Source organism: Petaurus breviceps, unplaced genomic scaffold (assembly GCF_028583685.1).
Source record: "Petaurus breviceps papuanus isolate PSGF00001 unplaced genomic scaffold, PetGlider_PUasm1.0 688, whole genome shotgun sequence".
NCBI classification, from domain to species: domain Eukaryota; kingdom Metazoa; phylum Chordata; class Mammalia; order Diprotodontia; family Petauridae; genus Petaurus; species Petaurus breviceps.
This window is the reverse complement of record NW_027186457.1, coordinates 21549011-21571529: the sequence shown is the minus strand read 5'-3', so window position 1 is coordinate 21571529 and position 22519 is coordinate 21549011. Positions and strand designations below refer to the sequence as shown.

General features: G+C 38.5%; 1 protein-coding gene across 4 annotated transcripts in view; it reads right to left on the bottom strand.

Moving 5' to 3' along the window:
* The window catches only part of RNF13 (ring finger protein 13), a 105895-nt gene that overhangs the window by 44699 nt on the left and 38677 nt on the right, over positions 1-22519 (bottom strand). For all 4 annotated transcript variants that reach the window (XM_069104733.1, XM_069104732.1, XM_069104734.1 and 1 more), the window contains 2 exons: positions 21844-21931; positions 3181-3271 (listed from right to left, as the gene is read on the bottom strand). In XM_069104733.1, coding sequence (XP_068960834.1) covers positions 3181-3271; positions 21844-21931 — 179 coding nt within the window. The remainder of the gene's footprint in view (positions 1-3180; positions 3272-21843; positions 21932-22519) is intronic.

Below are 22519 nucleotides of genomic sequence, written 5' to 3'. Positions count from 1 at the left end.
ATGTCCCCCCCCATCCTCAAAAAAACCCCATGTCTTTTGATCCATCCATCCCTGCTAGCTATCATTCCATATCTGCTTTTGACAGGGTCGATCACTTCACTCTTATCACTTATACTCTCTTCTCTCTAGGTTTTTGTGATACTACTGTCTGCTGGATTCCCTCCTACCTGGCTGACAGGTCCTTCCTCAGTCTCCTTTAATAAATCTCCATCCAGGTCACAACACACTGTGGATATCTGCCAAGACTCTGTCCTGGACCCATTTCTCTTTTCTCCTACACTAGTTCACTTGGTGATCTTATCAGATTCAATTATCTTTTCTATGCTGATGATTCCAAGTGCTTATCCACCCCTAACCTCCTTCTAACCTCCAGTCTCACATATCCGACTTTGAATTAGATATCTCAAACTGGATGTCCTGTGGATACCACAGAGTCAACATACCCCAAACTTCTCTCATTACTGATTCCCCCAAGCCATCCCCAACTCCTAACCTCCCTATTACTCTCAAAGGTACCATCAGCCCCCAGTCACCCAGATACAAAAGTGACGCGTCATTCTTGACTCCTCACTCTCTCTCATTACCCCTTTCATATCCAATGAGTTGTCAAGTCCTGTCGTTTCTACCTTCATATCCCCTCCTTGCCTCCTATGACATTGCAACTCCCCTGGTGCAGGCTTGTTATCACCTCACGCTTAGACTACTGCAATAGCCTGTTAACTGGCCTCCATACTTTAATTCTCTCCCCACTCCAGGCCATCTTCCATTCAGAGATCAAATTAGTTTTCCTAAATCACAGGTCCTACCACATCATGCTCTACTCAATAAAAACCAATGGTTCCCTATCACCTCCAGGATCAGATATAAAATCCTCTGTTTGGTCGTTAAAGACCTTCATAACCTAGCCCTTTCCTATCTCTCCAGTCTTCTTCTACCTTACTCTCCTCCACATATTCTAGGAGCAAGTGACACTAGACTATCTGGTCTTTCTTGTACATAGAGATCCCAACTCTACATTTTCACTGAATATCCCCCAGACTTGGAATTCTCTCCTTCCTCATCTTCATCTCCTGCCTTCCCTGTTAGGATGCCTTCAAGTACCAAAGTCCCACCTTCTCCAAGAATCCTTTTCTAAATCCCCTTAATGTCAGAATCTTCCTTCTATTGATTATCTCCAAATAATCCTGCATATATCTTATTTGCACACAAATGTTTGCATGTTGTCTCCCCCATTATAGACCAGGAGCTCCTTAAAAGCAAAGAGAATGTCGTTTGCCCTTCATCATATGCCAAGAGGGTAGTACAGTGCATGGCAAAAAGAAGGCACTTAATCAGCACTAGCTGACTGATTTACTGAGGCCCACACTATAAATAATAACGGCCTACTCTTGGCATGAATCCCTCTGAACTTTGAAGAGCCTAGAGTTTCAATATTGTTTCAGAACAAAGCATGCCTCTGAAGCAGGAAGATGCTACTCTAGACCCTAAAATGTGCTTAAATTCATCATTATTTCAGTAAACTAGCAATTCTGCCCTCCTTTATTTCAGTATGTGATGACTGCTCGATAATCTCAGTACCAACAAAGCTAATGGCTCATTTAGTCTGCTTCTCTTTCCTCACTTGCTAATAAACCTCTTGCTAAGGTACATTTTAGACTAAAAGAGACAGTAGAATACATACCATCCTATGAGAAGATTACCAAGGTTTCTCTTAACTGACAGGTAGACAGAGGGCAGGTTACATAAAAAAAAAAAGTTAAGAAGAACGTAGCACAGAAGACCAGAATTTAAAGGAGTTCACCAAGAAGCTGCATTGTAGTTTGTACTTTGGTGAGATGATCAATATTCCAATCTGCCACAGCTACACAAGGACAGGAGCAGAACATGAGACCAGGGTTCTACATTCAGTACCCCGAGAGCCAGATGTGATCATGCTGACCTGTCACTTCTCTACACTCGAGCTTTCCATGCCCTGGCCCTTTCCAACCCAGCCAGTCCCCTGCCACATTACTCCCCTCTCTCTCCACTCTACAGGTACAACCCCCAGAGCTGCTTGCCACTCCTCTCTCTGCACTTTTCTGCAGGCATGTCACCCACTACCCAGTATTCTCTTGACTATCTATCATCTAACCTTCCCAGAGTCTCAGGCTGAGTTCCTTAAAGACTCAGCTGACATCCTATCTTCCATAGTAGGTCTCTCCCAGTCCCACAAACTGCTAAAATTGCCTTTTATCATGTATGTATGTACATATGCATGTATGTATGTACTGTCTCCACCATTAGGATATAAGTTTCTTGAGGGCAGGAAACTATTTTTTACTTTCTTTGTAATTCCCAGTTCTTGGCAAGAAGTACATAGTAAATACTTATTTTATTGAGTTTTTACTTACAAAAAAGTAATGCTTACAAATAAGTTTAAATGCTATTTGACTGATTGATTAGTATGCTGTGAAGAAAAGAGGGACCTCAATACCACAAGTAATTTGAAATTCAGAGTATGAATTAATTATTGATGATAATGTGAACAAGTTTAGTCTGGGAAACATCATAAAATCTTAAAACTGAAATGAATCTTAGAGGTCATTTAGTCCAATTCCTTCATTTTACCAAAGATGTTTTATATTTACTAGTTTAAGTATGAACTGGACTCATGTTTCTGAGGTTCCTTTCAAGTCTGATTCAGAAAAAAAAAATGACAAAAATCAGAGCAGAAAGACTCTGAAACAAAGTTCTTACACACTATACATGATTTCAGGTCTCCTAATCCAAGCTCCCTAATTTCACACAGAAATCACATCTCAGTAATGTTAAATGACCTGCCCAAGGCCATACACAAAGTAAATAACAGAGCTGAGATTCGAACCCAAGCAGTCAGTTGTCCAATTTATTTCTCTTACCATGGAAATGCTGCTGCTAATAAAATCTTCCTTCTTGATTCAAGTTTCAAAATTATTCACCCAACCAAACTCTCCTCTGCTATACTAAATATCACACAATTACATTACCTTAATTTCACTCTTCCCTTCACCTTTCCTCTATCAGCTGAAGACAAACAGGGGAAATAAGATAGCAAAAGTTGGACAATATGGGAAGATCAGCGTGAGATCTGATTAATCCATAAATGATACAAACATATGATAGAATAAGAATGTTAAAAGAATATTTTTGCCAATTACTTACCCTTTTTCATATGTGAATTCATCTTTAAGCGAATTAGCTGATGCCTCACCAATAAAGACAGAAGGAATGTCAATCTTCTTTAAAATACCAACTGTATTTTAAAAAAAGAGAATATCTTTAAATGTCTATTTATTTAAATGTCTATAAATAAAATCAATTCAATTGCACTAATAGTAATAATTAATACTTTTAGGAAGCAATTCCAGAAAACCCTTAATTATTCACAGGTATATTTATGAGTTTTGCTTCAGCAAATCTTTATATTTTTAAAAAGAGGCTGAGGGAACAATCTGAATATGATACTTGTTTTATTTATTTGCTTTTAAAAATGATCCTCTACTAAAGTCCTTCTCTAAAAACTCAGTTACAATGCTCTGAGTTCATGAAAAGATGATATATATAAAGTGCCTTACAAAGCTAACACGCTGTATAAATGCTCCAGCTGTTCTTGCTGTTGTTAAAGGTTCTGCCAGCAAAGCACACATTCTGGCAGGTTCTACACCAAGCTGGAGAGGCTTCACTTTCTCCATTTAGACTCAATGCTTTGTCACTGGACCACTGACATCACTCAGGCAAAAAAAGTTTCATCACCAGAACCAAACTTTCATTCACTACAAAAGCACTAGAAGCTTATCTACTAAGATATAGAGGAGAAAGCACTTATATCAGGGAAGAGAATTCACTAGATCAGCAATATCCCAGTTTCTTCAAGTATGAAAAGTTGATATGATAATCTTATCTACCGAGACAGAAAGAAAAAGAAATATTGTATTTTCTTTCCACACTTAGGTCAAATACTAAAAATGGCATTTTTTAAAAAATGAAAATACTACCCATTTTTAGGGAAACTCTAAGTTAAACAGAGAATGCTAAAGAGAACAGCTAAACTGAGTACAAAATGTTTTATGGCAAAAGTCTGATAATTAACCATACATATCCCTAGGCTGTCATGACAAGTAAAACTGGTGGACAAACTTCTAAGGTCATCTAAATTTGTTCTTCACAATGTACTATATTTTTTTCAGTTTGAAGTCTTGTGAGCTTCCAAAACTTATGACATATGCCTATTTAAATATTAATGCAAGCTTACATTCTTAGAACATAATAAAAATAACTTTAATTAGTCAACACTTGGGGAATATTTGCACAACTGATATCCACAATTATTACATAATAGTTAATAGTACAATAATTTAATGTAGTCTTGTTATTTGACCAGTTAATTAAATAAACTACTAGTCTGAGAAAGAGCAGATTCATTTTTAGAGATAATAAGCCTAAGATATGAAAAGATTCTGCTACATATTTTCTTGTAACCAATTGTGAAAAATTCAGATAATAATTTATAATTATCCCAATTACACTGCTTTTTAGAGCTTTTAACTATCAAAGCATCAAGCCAAAGTTCAAATCCTTTAAAAACACTTTTTGATATTTATTAACCTTTGTAGTTTACTAACCCCTGACAATTGGTTACTTCTGTCTTTTATACAGTTTCCTAAATCAAGGAAGAACTGACTGGTCCTGACAGTAGGTTACATATTAATAATGTAATTAATGCAAAAGAGCTTCTTTTCACTGTGGAAACTTACAGGAAATTAAAAAGCTCTTTTCATTAGCCTGCTAACTAATTGTGGAGGGTCAGGGGAAGAATGGTACTTCACTATCATTGAGGCTCTGCCAACATGAAAGATAGCAGATTTGAAGGTTTACTAGGTTAGCCCATCCTGTCCTTGCTGAGAAAACAAACAAAAAACCTATTTCTATGCAGTATCTTAATAGTTAGTGGCTTCTTAAATGTTGCTGGATCTAGAATTCATCAAAATCCCACCCTAAGAAATCCTCACTTTGATCTGCAAGTCATTATAAGGCCTGCTTTAGTCCTTAGGCTGGTCCCTAAAAAGGGAGAAATAATAATAATAATGAGTATAGCACCTAAGAGTTTGCAAAGTATTCCCCAATAAATAGTTAAAGGATATCACCAGATGAAAAGAAATTCAAGTTATCAATAGCTATGTGACAAAATTGTCCAAATGACTAATAATTAGAGAAATATAAATTAAAGCAACTGTGAGGTTCCCACCTCACACTCATCTGATTGGCAAAGTTGACAAAAACCCAAAATGATAAATGTTGACAAGTGTGCAAGAAAACAGATATATTAATGTAATATCAGTGAAGCTGTGACTTGATCAAGACATTTCTGGGAAAAAAAGGGGTGGTGATTTTACAAATAAAGAATGGAGTCAAATTTATAAGGAGAAAAGTCATTCCCAAATTGATAAATGGTCAAGGATACAAAGAGGCAGCTTTCAAAGGGATCAAAGCTACAATCATACAAAAAAAAAATGCTCTAAAATCACTAATGGTTAAAGTAATACAAATCAAAACAACTCTGAGGTACCACCTCATACTTATCATATTGGCTAATATGATAGAAAAGGTAAGTGACAAATGTCAGAAGAGGTATGAGAAAATTGGGAAACTAAAGCACTGTTGATGGAGCTGGAACTGATGCAACTATTCTAGAGAGTAATTTGGAACTATGCCCATAGGACACATATTTTCTGACCCAGCAATACCACTACTAGGTCTGTATCCCAGAGAGTTTAAGAAGAAAAAAAAAAGGAAAAGGACCTTATGTATAAAAATATTTATACACATCTTTTTGTGATGACCCAAAACTGGAAATTAAGGAATCAATTGGCTGAACAAGTTGTAGTATATGAGTGTGGTGGAATATTATTGTGCTATAAGAAATGACAACCAGGGCGGCCAGGTAGCACAGCGAGTAAGATCACCGGCTCCAGTGTTGGGATGACCTGCGGATCAAATCCGGGCTCAGACGCTTAGCACCCACCCAGAAACACCTGGCCGTGTAACCTTGAGCAAGTTACTTAACCCCAATTGCTTAGGGGTGGCCAGGTGGCTCAGCGAGTAAGAGCACCGGCTCCAGTGTCGGGATGACCTGGATCAAATCTGGGCTCAGATACTCAGCACCACACCCAGAAATAACTGGCCGTGTAACCTTGAGCAAGTTACTTAACCCCAACTGCTTTAAAAAAAAAAAATGACAACCAGCACGCTTTCAGATAAACTTGGGAAGACTTATGTGAACTGACATAATTGTAATGGGAACCTGAAGACCTTCCCTGCCCTTTAATAGGTCAAATGTAATCACATGGAGCCCACAGTGGGAGGAGCTTTGTTGAAGGGGTAGAACGGGAAGGGTGGAGTAGGAAGGAGTAGGGAAGAGCACCAGCAGAGCAGGAGCAGGCAATTTTTGCTTAAGGGAACCTGTTTTGTTTTGAAGGTCTGGAGGAGGGAAGGCTTGGGCACGTTGGGTGCCTGCCGCACTGGTTATGTGTACCAACTTCTTGGTTGCTATGATGGATTTGGCTTTCTGGTGTTTGAATAAATGTTTTGGTTCTGTCTTTAATGTGGAGAGTCTGTTACATTTTGTGATTCAGACCTACACCAGCATATTCCTCGCCACCGTGGCCACTGTGAATATCACACAGGCATTATAACTGATATAAAGTGAAGTGAGTAGAACCAGAACATTGTACACAGTAACAGCAATATGGTATGATGACCAACTGTGAGTGACTTAGCTATTCTGAAACAATACAATGATCCAAGACAACTCTGCACAACTCATGATGAAAAATGCTATCAGCCTCCAGAGACAGAACTGATGGATTCTGAATACAGATTGAAGCATAAAAACTTCCTTTATTTTTCCTGGGTTTTTTGGTGGGGTTTTTTTTTTCAGTCTGGGTAACTATGAGGGTATAGACTTTTCACATACAAATTATGCTACTTATTGTGGTTTACCAAAATTTACTAGCAGGAATTCTCCAAGATTAGAGCTGAATTCCTTCCTACCACATTCCTACATGGAAAAAAGATAATTGTAACATTGTAACTTATGAAATTTTTCTCAGTATGAAAATAGTTGAAGGGAATAGAAATACACACACACACACACATATATGTCTATATCGGAGGCTATACAGGTGCATAAATACATATGTGAATGTATGTATATGTGTTTACAGGTATACATAGATAGAGGGCACAGGACCAATTTAATAGGAAGGGATGACACTTAAAAGGTGAAATTAAGAGGTGAGAGAGGAATATAATGAGAGGAGATGAGGAGAGACAGAATGGGGTAAACTATCTCATACAGAAGAGGCAAGGGAAAATGGTTACAATGGAGGGGAACAACAGGAAGGCAAAAGGAAATGGGTCAATCTTATTCTCATTGAGTCTGGCTCAGGGAGGTAATGAAATGCACACTAAATAGGGTATCTCACCCCACAGGTGAGAAGGGGGAAGGGGATGAGAGGGGGGATGATGGAAGGGAGGGCAGGCTGGGGGGGAGGGAAGTTGGAAGCACCCACTTTTGAAAACGGACAGGATCAAAGTAGAGAATAAAACAAGTGGGAGGTGGGATAGGAGGGAGGGAAATATAGTCAGTCTTTTAATAATATATCTACTATGTTAATGTTTTGTATTAGCTACTCATGTACAACCTATACTGAACTGCTTATCTTCCCAGTAAGGGTGGGTGACAAGGAAGGAAGGGAATGAATCTGGAATTCAAAGTTTTAAAATCAAATGTTTAAATATACACACACACACACACACACACACACACTATTATTAATACTATTTTACATGTAATTGGGAAATAAGATATACAGGCACTGGGGCATAGAGATCCACCATGCCCAACTGGAAAAGTCAAAGGGGATATGGGAGAAGATATGGGAGAGAGCAGATTGGAGGAGAGTATATCCTATGGGACTGTTATTTTGGGGCGGTGGGTAGGGGAAAAACGGGGAGAAAATTTGTAACTCAAAATCTGGCAGAAATGAATGATGTAAATCAGAAGTTAATAAAGCATTTGAAAAATGAAAATAAATAAACAAAAAGAAAAAAATACCTGACCTCATCACTCAACTGAAAATGCAACCACTTTCTAAAGCAATCACTGGTTTCTTAATTGCCCAAATGAATGGCCTTTTCTCAGTTCTGGTCATTGCTGACGTCTCTCTGCAATATCTGACACTGTCCCACCCTCTGTCTTGGATCTTCTTCTCTCTTTTGTCTCTATATCCTCTCTAACTTGGAGACCTTCCTTGCTCCCTTGTAACCAATGATCACCTCTATCAGGAGTAACGTTCATAAGTATATATACAGCCAAAGTTCTTTGCACGCATCACCTGCTGGATATTTTGAACTACACATCCAACAGACATCTCAAACTCAACGTGCCTAGTAGAGCACTCATTACCCATTTCTGCTTCCAAGCTTCAGTATTACTGTTGAGGACACCACAATCTTTCCAATCACCAATTCACAACCCTAATGTCATCCTGTGATAGTAATGGAATATAAAGATTCCCCTGTATTGGCTTGGTTTTCATATTGATTGTGTTAAAACCCAGAGCTTGTTAATCCCACCTGTGGGATGGACTTGTTGACTTGAAAAGAGAGACATGAACTGGGAGGAGCTGGTGACTTAGATTTGGAGAGACAAAAGAGAGGCAGAAGAACTTTTTGGAAGCAGCACCCTTGTGGAGGCAGAGAGAGACTGAGAGGATTGCTGAGGGCCATTTTGAATTGCCCTGGACTTTTGAGACCTGCCCCCGGAGCTGCCAAGGACTGAGGAGACATGGCTGTTTCGCTGGTACTTTGTCTGTCTGTTTTGATGTTGTTTTGCCAGATTTGTCCACTGGTGAAGGACAGTGCTGTTGTTGCAGGGGTCTGGGAACCTTTCTGTTGGTTCAGAGCTACTGAGACTGTCCTGCAGACAGAGAGGGAATACTGTCCATTGGTAAAGGACAGTGCTGTTGTTGCAGGGGTCTGGGAACCTTTCTGTTGGTTCAGAAACCCTGAAAAAGGAATTTCTTGTTGTATGTTTACAGAAATCCTGGGAGAGGGTTTTGCTAATGTTTTCAGGGGTTCTAGGACTGTTCTACAGACAGAGGATGAATTAATGAAGGGACTGGCAATGTATCTTGTGGCCTTGCTAAGCCTTGTCTCCCCAGGAACTAAGATTGCTGAGAACTTGCCTCTGATGAACTTGTCAAGATGAAGAAAAGACTCCATCTGGGTATTAAGTGCTGTGCTTAAACTTGATGTAACTCTGGGGTAGATTCAATTGTGATCCAGGGGTGGGGAACTTTTGACCTTTTTTGTGTTCTAGGTTGAACAAATGAATGTACTTTACTTATGTTTGGAAACTAATCTCCATTTGAGAAGAGGGGTTTTGTGATGGACTAAATGAAGGTACAGCCTAGGGGTGGAGTAGTATTTAGAACAGAGACTTTGTAATTGATTGAATGAATGGAAGGTCCTGGGGTGGGGTAATACTTGGAGATTATTTAATCACACTTAGTAAATGCTGTATTTTGAATGATGTCATATTTTGATCTTCTCTGTTCTTAATTTGTTACTGAATAAAATGGAGAGCATCTATGCTGGTATTCTGAACCTTGGCATTCTAATGCCTTTGCTTGGCATTACATTACACATCCTTGACTCCACAGTCATTCTCACAAATCAAATCATATGCCAAATACTATTTCTATCACCACATCTCTCACATGCAAGTCTTTATACAGCCATGATTCCAATTGATGCCCTCCACACCTTTCTCCTGGATTAACTGCAATAGCCTCCAAACTAGACTCTTTGCCTCAGGGTTCTTCAGACTCTGAACATCCTCCAGAGTGACTTTTCTGCATCACAGGTCTGACTATGCCTTAGCCCCTGCTCAATAAGTTCTAGTGGCTCCCTGTCCTTTTTAGAATCAAATATAGTTATACATAGAACCAAATACAGTTCCACATCACGACTCACCCCCCCCCCACCATGGTTTCAATATATCATGAGTTGGCATTAAGAAATTAAATGTGATATATGAATGTAATTGAATACTACTGTGCTATAAGAAATGAGGAGCAGATAAACTTCACAATAACCTGGAGAGACTTATATAAACTGATGCTGAGCAAGAAGAACAGAATCAGGAGAAATCTATATACAATCAAAGACACAACATATATGTGACGACTAACTTTGATAGACTGGGCTCCTCTCAGCAATGTAAGGTTATAAGACAACTCCAAAAGACTCATGATGGGAAGAGATATATATCCACATCCAGAGAAAAAGCTGCAGAGTCTGAATACAGATTGAAGCAAACTACTTGCTCTGTTTCCTTTTCTCGTTTTGTTTTGTTTCCTCTTTCCCACCAATTATTCCATCAGTTATAATCCTTCTTTACAACCTGACTAATGATTAATGTGAAGATATTTGTAGATCCTATATCTGATTGCATGCTGCCATGGCAGAAGGGGAGGAGAGAAAATTTGAAACTCAAGGGACTATGGAACTGAATGTTATAAACTAAAAGTAAATAAACAAAATAATTTTTAAAAATATGCTTTGGGGGAAAAAAAAGAAATTAAATGGGAATTTCAAAGTAGTTTTGTGAAAGCCTCAGATAACATGCAAAGACCAGCAGAAGACACAGAAAAAATTTAGAAACTCAGAAATGTATAAAATATATGCATAATACTGTATAATATCAATATATTTCTTTTAATGCTATAACTCAGACTTCTCTGGTATGGGAGGTAGGGCCAAAAAACTATAGATTTACCAGGTAATGAGGGTGCTGCACTCCTAACCCCTGCAATATGGAAAGGATAACAATAAACTTTTTCCTACCTTTCCTGTCTTTTAATACATTAATCAATTCCACATACTCTAGGCTATAATCATGTTACCTAAATTGCTATTTTTCACAAAATATATTCTGTCTTCAGTCTCTGACTCTGCAATGGTTATAATCCCATGCCTGGAATATGCTCACTCTTAACCTCCAAGAGCTAGAATCTCTGGTTTCCTTAAACATGGAGCCCAAACTTTCCCTTTTGTGTGAAGCCTTTCTTGACCCTCCCTCCCAAATTATATTTTCATCATCTATATATTCTGCATATGTTTATTATGTATATATTATCTCCCCAATTAGATTTGAGCTCAGTGAGGACAGAGACAGTTTCCCTTTTGACTATGTATCCCTAGGGCATGGGACAGTGCCTAGGTATAATGCTTACTGATGGATTAACCACCATATGACACAAGTTCCAGAACCTTCAACACCCAAGTCACCTGATTTTCTGAATTAAGACACAATTATTTCTGATCTGGTATGAGTAGGGTAGATTATAGAGAGACTACCCCCTCCAGATTCATATGACCTTAAGAGCTATTAAAATTCAAGTTAAGAAAAAAACTTAAGCTGAAAACTGTAACTGTTCTTGAATAAAATGTCAAGATGAAGAGTTCTGGTTTGTCCTTCTTGGCCTTGGAACTTACATAAAGGTAAATTTAATACTGAAGCCTGGAAAATCTTTCTTACACACATTTTAATGCAACAGTTGAAGGGCTGCCTCAGGGAAATGTCAGCACCTCCCTTACTAGAGGTCTCCAAGCAGAGGCTGAACATGTGTATGGCAGAGAAGATTCTTCTAGGGGTATAGATTGGGGAAAAGTGCTGCTGAAAACCCTTAAATCACTGAAAATCTTTCTTGTTCTTCAATTTGATATCCTTCCAAAGTCAAATCCCAGTCCCAAGTCTCATCCCAAATTATACTATAGGCCAGCCCTGAACTAGGTACTCATGCTGTCTAAAAGGAGGAGTCTTCTTTTAGGAGGTGATATCTGAGCTTAGTTTGAAAGGCAGTGAGGGATTCTAAGAGGTGGGGATGGGGAAGAAGCACATTTGTATCATGAGAGAGGTGCCTCTCCTATAGCAAGGAAACTGGAGATGGACTGCTGTATGTGAGGGGAAGTAAGGACACAAATGAGAGTCATGTGTTAAGTCTGGAAAGGGAGGCTACAGGAGAATGATCCAGGGTTTTATATACTGAAGGCTTTCTATTTGATCCTTGATATCATAGGGAGCCAATGGAGGGTGGTGAGCCGGGCAATAGGATGGTCAGACCCAAGTTTCATAAATATAGATTGAATCTAAAAAAGGTATACCCTCGCATATTTATATTCTAGTCAATTAGCAATCAGGATATCATTAGTGGCCTAGGAGAAACAAGTTTTAGTATGGAGTAGGACAATTCTATAGGGCAGCTTTAAAAAAAAATAGAATTTTTTAATGCAAATAAGTATCAGATGAAGAGATGACACTTATTTTTTATTTCTTCCATTTCTCAAGTTTTCCCTTACTCTTAAAATTCTGTTCTAAAATTGCCCAGGGTAACCTATATCCAATTCAAAGCTTACTTCACATCAAAAAGTCTGTTAGCTTATTCTCTGATGTCACTTTTTACTTATTTCCCTTTAGATAATCCTTCCTTTTTTCCCTGCTGTTATGAAGTGACATCTGCTTCTACAGCGATTCTCTAGCATTACACTACTAAGCTTTTCAGGCTCTTAATCCCTCAGACAAAAAAAGAACATGGGAGGTAGTACCCACCCTGTTCCTAGTTTCCCCTAATTTCCCTGAATTACTTCAGCTGTATTTCACTCTATTCACAAGTCTGACCACTTTAAATTTCAAACTTCTTTTTCCTGAAAAGTAAAACCCCAGATTGTTTTTGTCCCATTCCCCCACTGTTCATGACTTATTACACAGAAAATAAGCAACTAATAACTTACAGCCCTACTTATCTAACTTCTTTAGAAACTATCAGTTGGAGGGAAGAACAATTTCTTCTAGTCTTAACATTCAGAAAGACAAACAGAAAACAGAATTTAAATAGGCTTCAAAACCATCTGTACAGAAATCTTTAGTTTAATGCCAATATGATAGATTCCTAGCCTGAGATGGAGTGCACCTAACAAAGGCTGGCAAGAATGTAATTTCCAGGCATCTTAAGAATCTAATCAAAAAATTTAAAGTAAAAAGGATGGAGGACAGAAAAGACTGACTGTGTGTATATCCCCCAAGTTAGATACTATAGGTAACAGTTACAAAGAAGGAAAAAAAAATCACACAGCTGAGACAAAATCTTCAATAGTAAAACCCACATACTGAGACACCTATACACAAATGCCAAAGTTCAGGCAACAGATAACAAAATACACAGGTCCTATGGAAAGGAAGCAAATTTGACTTCACAGGTTTGAGGAGGATAAAACCCATGACAAGACTGTGGCTCTTAATGGATTCACCTTATGCAGAAGAAATTCTTATGAAGGGTAGTTAGAAAAGAGGAAAATGAGGTCCACCTATTAGGAAGATATACTGCTATAAGGAAATTCAGGAACCAGAAAAGGGAACAATAAAGGAGAGCATTTTGTTGAAAGTCAAAGGAGGGAGAAACAAAAGTGATCACATCATTGGGGTATACTAAAGAACACTTGAAAAGAAAGGAAACAGATGATGAGGAGTTTAAGAAAAATCACAAGCCTGACACAGAGGCATGATACTGAGTGATGGGGAACTTTTAATTATCCAGACATCTACTGGAATTCTCTCTGCCAAAAGCAGAACAGCTACTAAATTCAGGACTTGCCTTAATGATGATTTCATCCTTCAAAACCTGGAGTAGCAACAAGGGAAAATTCTATTTTGGATCTTATTCTCACTAAAAGGGAGGAAATTATAGCTAGAAAAAAATAATTTCAGCTGTCTCTGTGGTCTAAGATACCAAAAACCCCAATGAAGTTGATGAATGAGGAGCAAAGAAAGGTAATCCCTACTGTGCTCAATAATCAGCACCTACTCTGAGCCACTACATTCTGGCAGGACCAACAGACTTGGAACCCAGCTCATTTCTGTCCTAATTCCCACCCCCAACCCTGTGCCAAGGAAAGCAGGCTTCATGCTGTGCCTAAGAGGGCAGCAGTTTTCTGTGCTCAACTTGAGAACCTAGCACAGAGGGAACCTGAGGTAGAGTGCCAGTGTGAGTGTGGAGCATCACCAGGCCTGAGGGAAAAGGATCTGGCATCCAACTGAGGCCAGTTCTGTCATCCCCCTCCCTGACCCCGAAGTATTTCAGGCAGGAATGGAGGCTGGCAAAATGTGAATTGATCATCATAGAAGGAGGCTGAGACAGATTTGAACCACAGTCCCAGAGGAAACTACCATCAAAGGGAAAGGAGTCAGAAACTGAGCAACAAGAGAATATAATGAAAAAAGAATGAAAATACCAAGAATCTTAAAGATGAAGAAAACTCAATTAAAGACCTTGAGCACAAGCAGGTAAACCAATAGGGAATATATAAATAACAGAAGGGAATATGAACTCCAGATCAGCTAAATGAATCCAGTTATGTATGAATCAATGCAAAAATCAAAGGAAAATGCATCAACATCTGATGAGTCAGCAGAACTTATGGATTCTCAAGAGGGCAAGGAACCACTGCAGAATGTTAATGAATAGCTCTAGAGAAAATTAAGAACTGTGAAAGCAGATTTTATGGTCTGTGCAGCAGAAATAACAGGCAGAACAGAAACACTTGAATCCACAAAGGCAATGTTACCAAAGCAGAAGTGAAGGATAATCTGGAAAAAGAGAAGCAAAAAAGCAATGGCATTTTAAAAAGAAAAAAAAAAGAAAATGACCTCTAAACAAGAAAAATATATTGCTTTTGAAGAGACAACTTGAAGATTATAGGTTTCCCAGAAGACCAAATGTGACAAGTCAAAAAAACTAAAAACATAATGCAAGAAATAACACAAGAAAACTGCCCACAACTTTTTAACATATAAAATAAAGTGCTGATTCAAAGAATCCATAGTTCCTCCAGGGGACAAAAAAAAAAAAACTCACAGGGCAAACTTAGCAATGAAAAGAGATCTATGTTAAAGAAACACCTGAAGCACTCCTAGGGAGGAAACCAGATGTGAACAGATTCTTTCCTTTGCAAACACCCCACAAAAGAAACACAAGAAAGAAAAATACAGCAACTAAAGAAGGTAAAAGTAACAAAACAAATTACCCAAGGGGAAAACTGAAAAAGAGGGGGAAAAAAAGAGAGAGATAATCTATGGTTTCCAACAATAATAGCATCTATTTTCTCTCTTCTCACTCACTTCCCAAACCCTTTTATTCTAGCTTCCAATTACTCAAATTGAAACTGCTCTCTCCAAAGTTAACAAGCTCTTAATCGCCAATTTCACATCTTTAAAATTATTATTCTTTTCCATCCCTCAGAAACATCTGACATGTTTGGTCACCCTGAATAACACTTTGCACTCCCTGAGTTGGTTCCCTTACCCTCTCTTCTGTTTCCTGTTCCTTCGTCTTCTATATTACTGAGAGTACACTCACAGGCTTTGTCCTGGGCCAATTTCTATTCTTTTTACATTCTACGTATTTGGTGAGATTATCAGATTCCATGGGTTTAATTATCATCTATATGCAGATGACTCCCAAGTTTGCATATCCAAACCGTTCTTACCGCCGAGTTCCAAGCAACACATCTTCAACTTCCTATTAGCTGTCTGAAAGGGGATGTACTATGATAGTCTCAAACACAGCAGGTCTAAATATGAATTCCTTAACTTTCTTCCAAAGGCAACTTCTCTTCCAAACTTCCATATTTATGCCAAGGAGACCACCATCTTTCCAGGTACCAAGGTTAACAATCTTTGTATTATTTTTATCTTATCACTTTCTTCCATCCCAGAATACTTCTTCATGACTTCTCTATTTCCAACAACAATCCTAAAATACTTCCAAGCTTGAAATTTCACTCAATTTTTAGGCTCTCCCCCCACCTCAAAACACAAAAGTAAGCAAAGCTCCATTAATTTTCTTCCCAAATTTTCTCACATATGCCTCATTCCTTTCCATTGCCACCATTACTCAAATTCTTATTACCTCTTCCCTAGAATAATACCAAAGTCTCCAAACTAGGCTCTCTAAATCTAAGGAATCCTTTATGCTGTCACCAGATCAAACTTCTTAAATGTACCACTTTTGATCATTTAATTGATCAATTAATAATTTAAAATCATGAACTGCTCTTCCTGTCCCCCAAATAATATCCTATTTTCTTAGCCTGGTAGCCAAAATATAAAAAAATTAAGCTGTTCAGATATAACATGAGAGAAAAGGTATGAAAGGTGTAAAAATTAAGCAGAACTTAGTTTTTTCTAGGATTATCAATAATACTATTTTCTTTCCTAAGGTACAGACATATTGTGAAAACTAACATATAAGTCCTCACTCACCACATATGGACACAAGTTTAAAAAGGCAAAGCACCATACCCTCTGACCCAGAAATACCACTTCTGGGGCTGTATCCCAAAGAAATCACAGAGGAAGGGAAAAGGACCAGTATGTACAAAAATATTTATAGCAGCTCTATTTGTGGTGGCAAGAAATTGGAAATAAAGTGGATACCCATCAATTGGGGAATGGCTAAACAAGTTGTGGTATATGAATGTAATGGAATACTACTGTGCTATAAAAAATAAGGAGCAGATGGGACTTGATAACTTCGAGAGACTTGTATAAACTGATGTTGAGTGAGGAGGGCAGAACCAGGAGAACTTTGTACACAATTACAGACACATCATATATGTGATGACTAACTTTGATAGACTGGACTCCTCTCAGCAATACAAGGTTAGAAGACAACTCCAAAAGACTCATGATGGAAAGGGATATCCACATCCAGAGAAAGAACTACAGAGTCTGCAGATTGAAGCAAACTATTTGCTCTCTCTCGTTTGTGTTTTGTTTTGTTTTATCCCTTCATTCTCACTGTTAAGCCCACTGGTTATAATCCTTTATAAAATGACTAACGTTCAACGTGAAGGTATTTGTAGAACTTATATTTGATTACATGCTGCTATGGGGGGATGGGGAGGAGAGGAAGTGGGAGAAAATTTGAAACTTAAGAGATTGTGGAACTGAATGTTGTAAACTAAAAGTAAATAAATAAATTTTAAAAGAAAAAAAAAGGCAAAGCATCCACAATGGCTGGTCACCCTGTGACAACCAGAGCAGCCCTGTGCACGTATCAGGCATGCACCCAGACTTAGAATGGAGGATAAATAAACTAAAGTGGGGAAAGATTTGAGGCAGGCACTCCTGCCAGCAGGTTATTCAAATAATCAACGTGTGAGGAGATGAAGGTCATGAGGATGAATGTGTGAGGAGATGAATGTCAGAGGAGAGAAGAGGGCATATTTGAGAGATGTTGCAGAGGTGAAATCAACAGGTCATGGCAACAGCTTGGATATGGGGGGGATAAGAGAATGTAAGGATTCCTAGAAGATTCCCAGGCTGTGAACCTGAAGGACTTCGAGGATGGTGCTGCCCTCTAAAGTGATAGGGAAGAGAGGAGGGAGGAAGAGTTTAGGGAGAAAGATAATGAGTTCTGATTTGGACATAATCTTGGTAATCCAAGCATAAATTTCTTTCCATAAGGATAGATATATATGTAGATATACACACATATACATATATAGATAGAGATAGATATATATATGCATATATTTAAGTTATTTAAAATTAACAAAAATTTTAACATGAAAATAGTTAAATAGTTTAACATTTCCACATTGATCAAATGTCTTGGCAAATCTATGTCCTAACCAGTAACACTTGAATATAAGTATTTCGAGCGGAGACAAGATGGCGGAGTAGAAGCAGGACCTCCCCGCTGCTCCAGCTTCCACCTTCCCTAATCCATGTAAAAAGGGTACTCTGAACAAACTTTGGAGCTGCAGAACCCACAAAATAACACAGAGAAGCTAACCTCCTGCTGAGGACAGCCCAGCAGGCTGGCAGGAATCAGCCAGCACAGTGCTCTGGGAGCCTAGCCCAGTCCCACGCCAAGGCTTTAGCCCCAGGGCGGGCCTCACCAGCCCCCTTGCCGGAGGGACTCCAGATCAGCAGCAGCTGTGGCTGTTTCCAGATTTATCAACACACAGATGCGAAGGACAAAGTGAGAGGTCAGTGCAGTCTGGACTTTAGGACCCAGTGAGGCTTTTGCCCCAGGGACGAGAAGCTGCTGAGACACCAGCACAGACTGCCAGCCCCACGTGGCAGCTTCAGCTCCTGGCCTGCAGAGTGTAGGGGGACAAAGCACCAGTCTCAGCAGTAATCGCTTTTGCTTTAACCTTCTTGGATCTGGATTACAGTCTAGGGTGGAGGTCCTGGGGTGTGTGCCGCTGAGACACCAGCACAGGCAGCCAGCGCCTTGTGGTGGCTTCAGCTCTTGGCCTGCAGAGTGTAGGGGGGACCAAGCACCAGTCTGAGGGGTAATCGCTCTTGCTTTAACCTGCTTGGACCTGGATTGCAATCTAGGGTGGAGGTTCTGGGGTGTGTGTCCAGCTTGCCAGAGTGTGTGGAGACTTCAGAGAGGGCACACAACTAATACCTCTGGGAGGTGAGAAAACCCCAGTGTTTGGGACAAAAGCTCCCCTGTCTGGTGGCAGAGTGCTACTGTGGCAAAAAGCCCAGAGGTCAAGTAACTGAGGGGCGACATGACCAGGCAAAAGCAGACAGAAGATTCCAACATTAGACTCCTATTTTGGGGACAAAAAGGAGCAAAGCATGGAACAGGAGGAAGACAGTGAAGTCAGAACTCCTGCACCAAAAGCTTCAAAGGAAAATACAAGCTGGTTATAGGCCATAGAGGACCTTAAGAAAGATTTTGAAAACCAAATAAGAGAAGTGGAGGAAAAATTGGGAAGAGAAATGAGAACAATGAAAGAAAATTATGAAATGAGAGTCAACAGCCTGACTTAGGAAAATAATACCTTAAAAAACAGACTGATTCAATGGCAAAGGAGGCCCAAAAAGGCAATGAGGAGAAGAATGTCTTAAAAAGTCGAATTTGTCAGATGGAAAAAGAATCTCAAAAACTCAGTGAGGAGAATCATTGCTTCAGAATTAGATTGGAGAAAATGGAAGCTAATGACTTTATGAGAAATCAAGATGCTGTTAAACAGATCCAAACAAATAAAAGAATAGAAGGCAATGTGAAATATCTCATGGGAAAACCCACTGACCTGGAAAATAGGTCCAGGAGAGATCATTTAAAAATTATTGGACTACCTGAAAGCCATGATCAAAGTAAGAACCTGGAAATCATCCTCCAGGAAGTTCTCAAAGAAAACTGCCCTGATGTTTTAGAACCAGAGGGCAAAAAAGAGGTTGAAAGAATCCACCAATCACCTCCTAAAAAAGATCCCAAAAAGAAAACTCCTAGGAATATTATAGCCAGGTTCCGGAATTCCCAGCTTAAGGAGAGAATATTACAAGCAGCCAGGAAGAAACAATTTGAATATTGTGGAAACACAATCAGGATAACCCAGGATCTGGCAGCTTCTACACTAAGGGATTGAAGGGTTTGGAATATGATATTCCGGAGGTCAAAGGAGCTGGGATTAAAACCAAGAGTCACCTACCCAGCAAAACTGAGTATCATGTTTCAGGGGAAAATATGGTCATTCAGTGGAATAGAGACCTTTCAAGCATTCTTGATGAAAAAACCAGAGTTGAATAGAAAATGTGACATTCAGATACAAGAAGCAAGAGAAGCATGAGAAGGTAAACAGGGAAAAGGAATCATAAGGAACTTATCAAAATTGAACTATTAACATTCCTACATGGAAAAACAATAATTGTAACTGATGAAACTTTTCTTAGTAGTTGAAGGGAATAGAAATATATATATATATATATATATATATATGTCCATATATGAGGTTATATGAGCATATGAATACATATGTGAATATGTGTATATATGTTTACAGGTATACATAGATAGAGGGCACAGGACCAATTTAACAGGAAGGTATGATAATTACAAGATGAAATTAAGAGGTGAGAGAGGAATATAATGAGAGGAGATTATAAGAAGAGAAAATTCTTATTCAGAGAGAGACAGAACAGGGTAAACTATCTCATATAGAAGAGGCAAGGGAAAATAGTTACAATGGAGGGGAAGAATAGGAAGGCAAAAGGGAATGGGTCAACCTCATTCCTATTGAATTTGGCTTGAGGAGGGAATAAAATACACACTAAATAGGGTATCTCACCCTCCAGGAGAGTAGGGGGAGAAGGGGATGAGAGGGAGGATGATGGAAGGGAGGGCAGGCTGGGGGGGAGGGAAGTTGGAAGCACCCACTTTTGAAAATGGACAGGATCAAAGTAGAGAATAGAACAAGTGGGAGGTGGGATAGGAGGAAGGGAAATATAGTCAGTCTTTTACAATATATCTACTATGTTATTGTTTTGCATTAGCCACACATGTACAAACTATACTGAACTGCTTATCTTCCCAGTAAGGGTGGGTGACAAGGGAGGAAGAGAATGAATCTGGAATTCAAAGTTTTAAAATCAAATATTCAAATATATATATATGTATGTATATATATACTTTTATTAATACTATTTTACATGTAACTGGGGAATAAGATATACAGGCACTGGGGCATAGGGATCCACTGGAAAAGTTGAAAGGGGTATGGGAGAAAATATGGGAGAGAGCAGATTGGAGGAGGGGATATCCTGTGGGACTGCTATTTTGGAGTAGTGGGCAGGGGAAAAACGGGGAGAAAATTTGTAACTCAAAATCTGGTGGAAATGAATGATGTAAATCAGAAGTTAATAAAGCATTTGAAAAATAAATAAATGAATATTTCACCAAAACTCACTCCTTTCTCCAAAAGGTTAAAATTTCACTTGAAAAACTAAGATACATTCATATATGCTAAATGACTAATAGCTAATTAGTCTCACCTCTGAAGTACCACAAGTTTTAAAAATGCCTATACCCTTTAACTTGAGATCGTGTGGTGAGACTAAAGAAAAAAGGTCCATACTTGCCAAAATAAATGTAACAGAAAAAGTAGAAATGATGAATAATAATTCTGAGAATCTTAAGAGATATATGAATCCCATGCAGAGTAAAGCAAGAAAAACCAGGAAAACAATATGCATGATAACTACAACATAAATTTTAGGACTTAATTGAGGTGTTATTGCTTAGTTTTGATAAACTTTTTTTTCCTTCTTTATTCTTTGTTGGAAGGGGGTCAATATATTAAGACATGAAGGTGTTGTTAAAACAAAAATTATCAATAAAAGGGGCAGCCAGGTGGCTCAGCGAGTAAGAGCACCGGCTCCAGTGTAGGGATGACCTGGATCAAATCCAGGCTCAGATACTCAGCACCACACCCATTAATAACTGGCCGTGTAACCTTGAGCAAGTTACTTAACCCCGATTGCTTTAAAAAAAAAAAAAAGAAAAAAATTATTAATAAAAATGAATGAACCCTCAAATTCTGAGTTCCCACTTAAAAATAAAGCAGAAAATTATTTTGTTATATTTGCAACACAATATTTGCTTATGTAAATCACAAAAGAAATCTCAGTGGTCTTTCTGCACCTTCAACCATCCTCTGAGTTAACATTTTGCTGCTTGTCTCTAACTGAAAAACATCAAGGAAACAAAAATGCAAACAATCTGGCATAAAACCAATGAATTTGCTGGATAAAAAATATGCTTACTATGCTAATAATGTACAGGTCATTTTTTAAAGTCAGAAGCTAAACATAAACTGAAACATAAAAATGAAGAAATATTCCAAGTAAAATTTGAGTACAAGTTTCAAACAGGAGAGAAGAAAAGTGATACCTGTACTTACTGTCGTTGGATCCCATGCTAATTAGGTCATCAGAATCAACATTGTGTACTATGGCCGCTTTATATCCCGCTTTCTGTGCATGTAAAACCTGTAAGTCAGAGAAAGTACAGAATGTAAGAATATTGATTTCTCATGCAGTACTAAACTTTAACTAAGGTAAAGCAATGTAGTTATAGGGCTAAGGAAAAGACAGGAACAGAACCTGTGTTTTTACTGGCATAGGGAACTCCCAGGGTGAAGAACCTACTAGCTATGGAGGCTGGCACCTTGTCTACAACTTATAGCCTTGCAGGGTTGTCTAGGGTACTGACAGGTTAACTGCTTGCCCAGTATCACAGGCAGTAGGCAACAGTGGCAGAGTTTGAACACAGGATTTCCTGGATTGAAGGTTAACTATTGCTATACAACCCTGAATCCTATTTATTAGGGACTTAATAATTTAAATCTGTGTTTCTTCATGAATTTTAATTTCACATTCCTTTGAAAATATTATATAAAAAACTAATGTTTTTCTTTCCTGCTCTGATTTCTTATAAAAACAGATGATGATGATGATGATGATGATGATAACAGCTTAAGTACTAAGTAACTAAATTCCTTCTGGATGGTATTTCCCCCTTAATCTCAAGTCAGTGACAGTGCTCATACCTAAACATTTTCTGAGATCTCAGCTGAG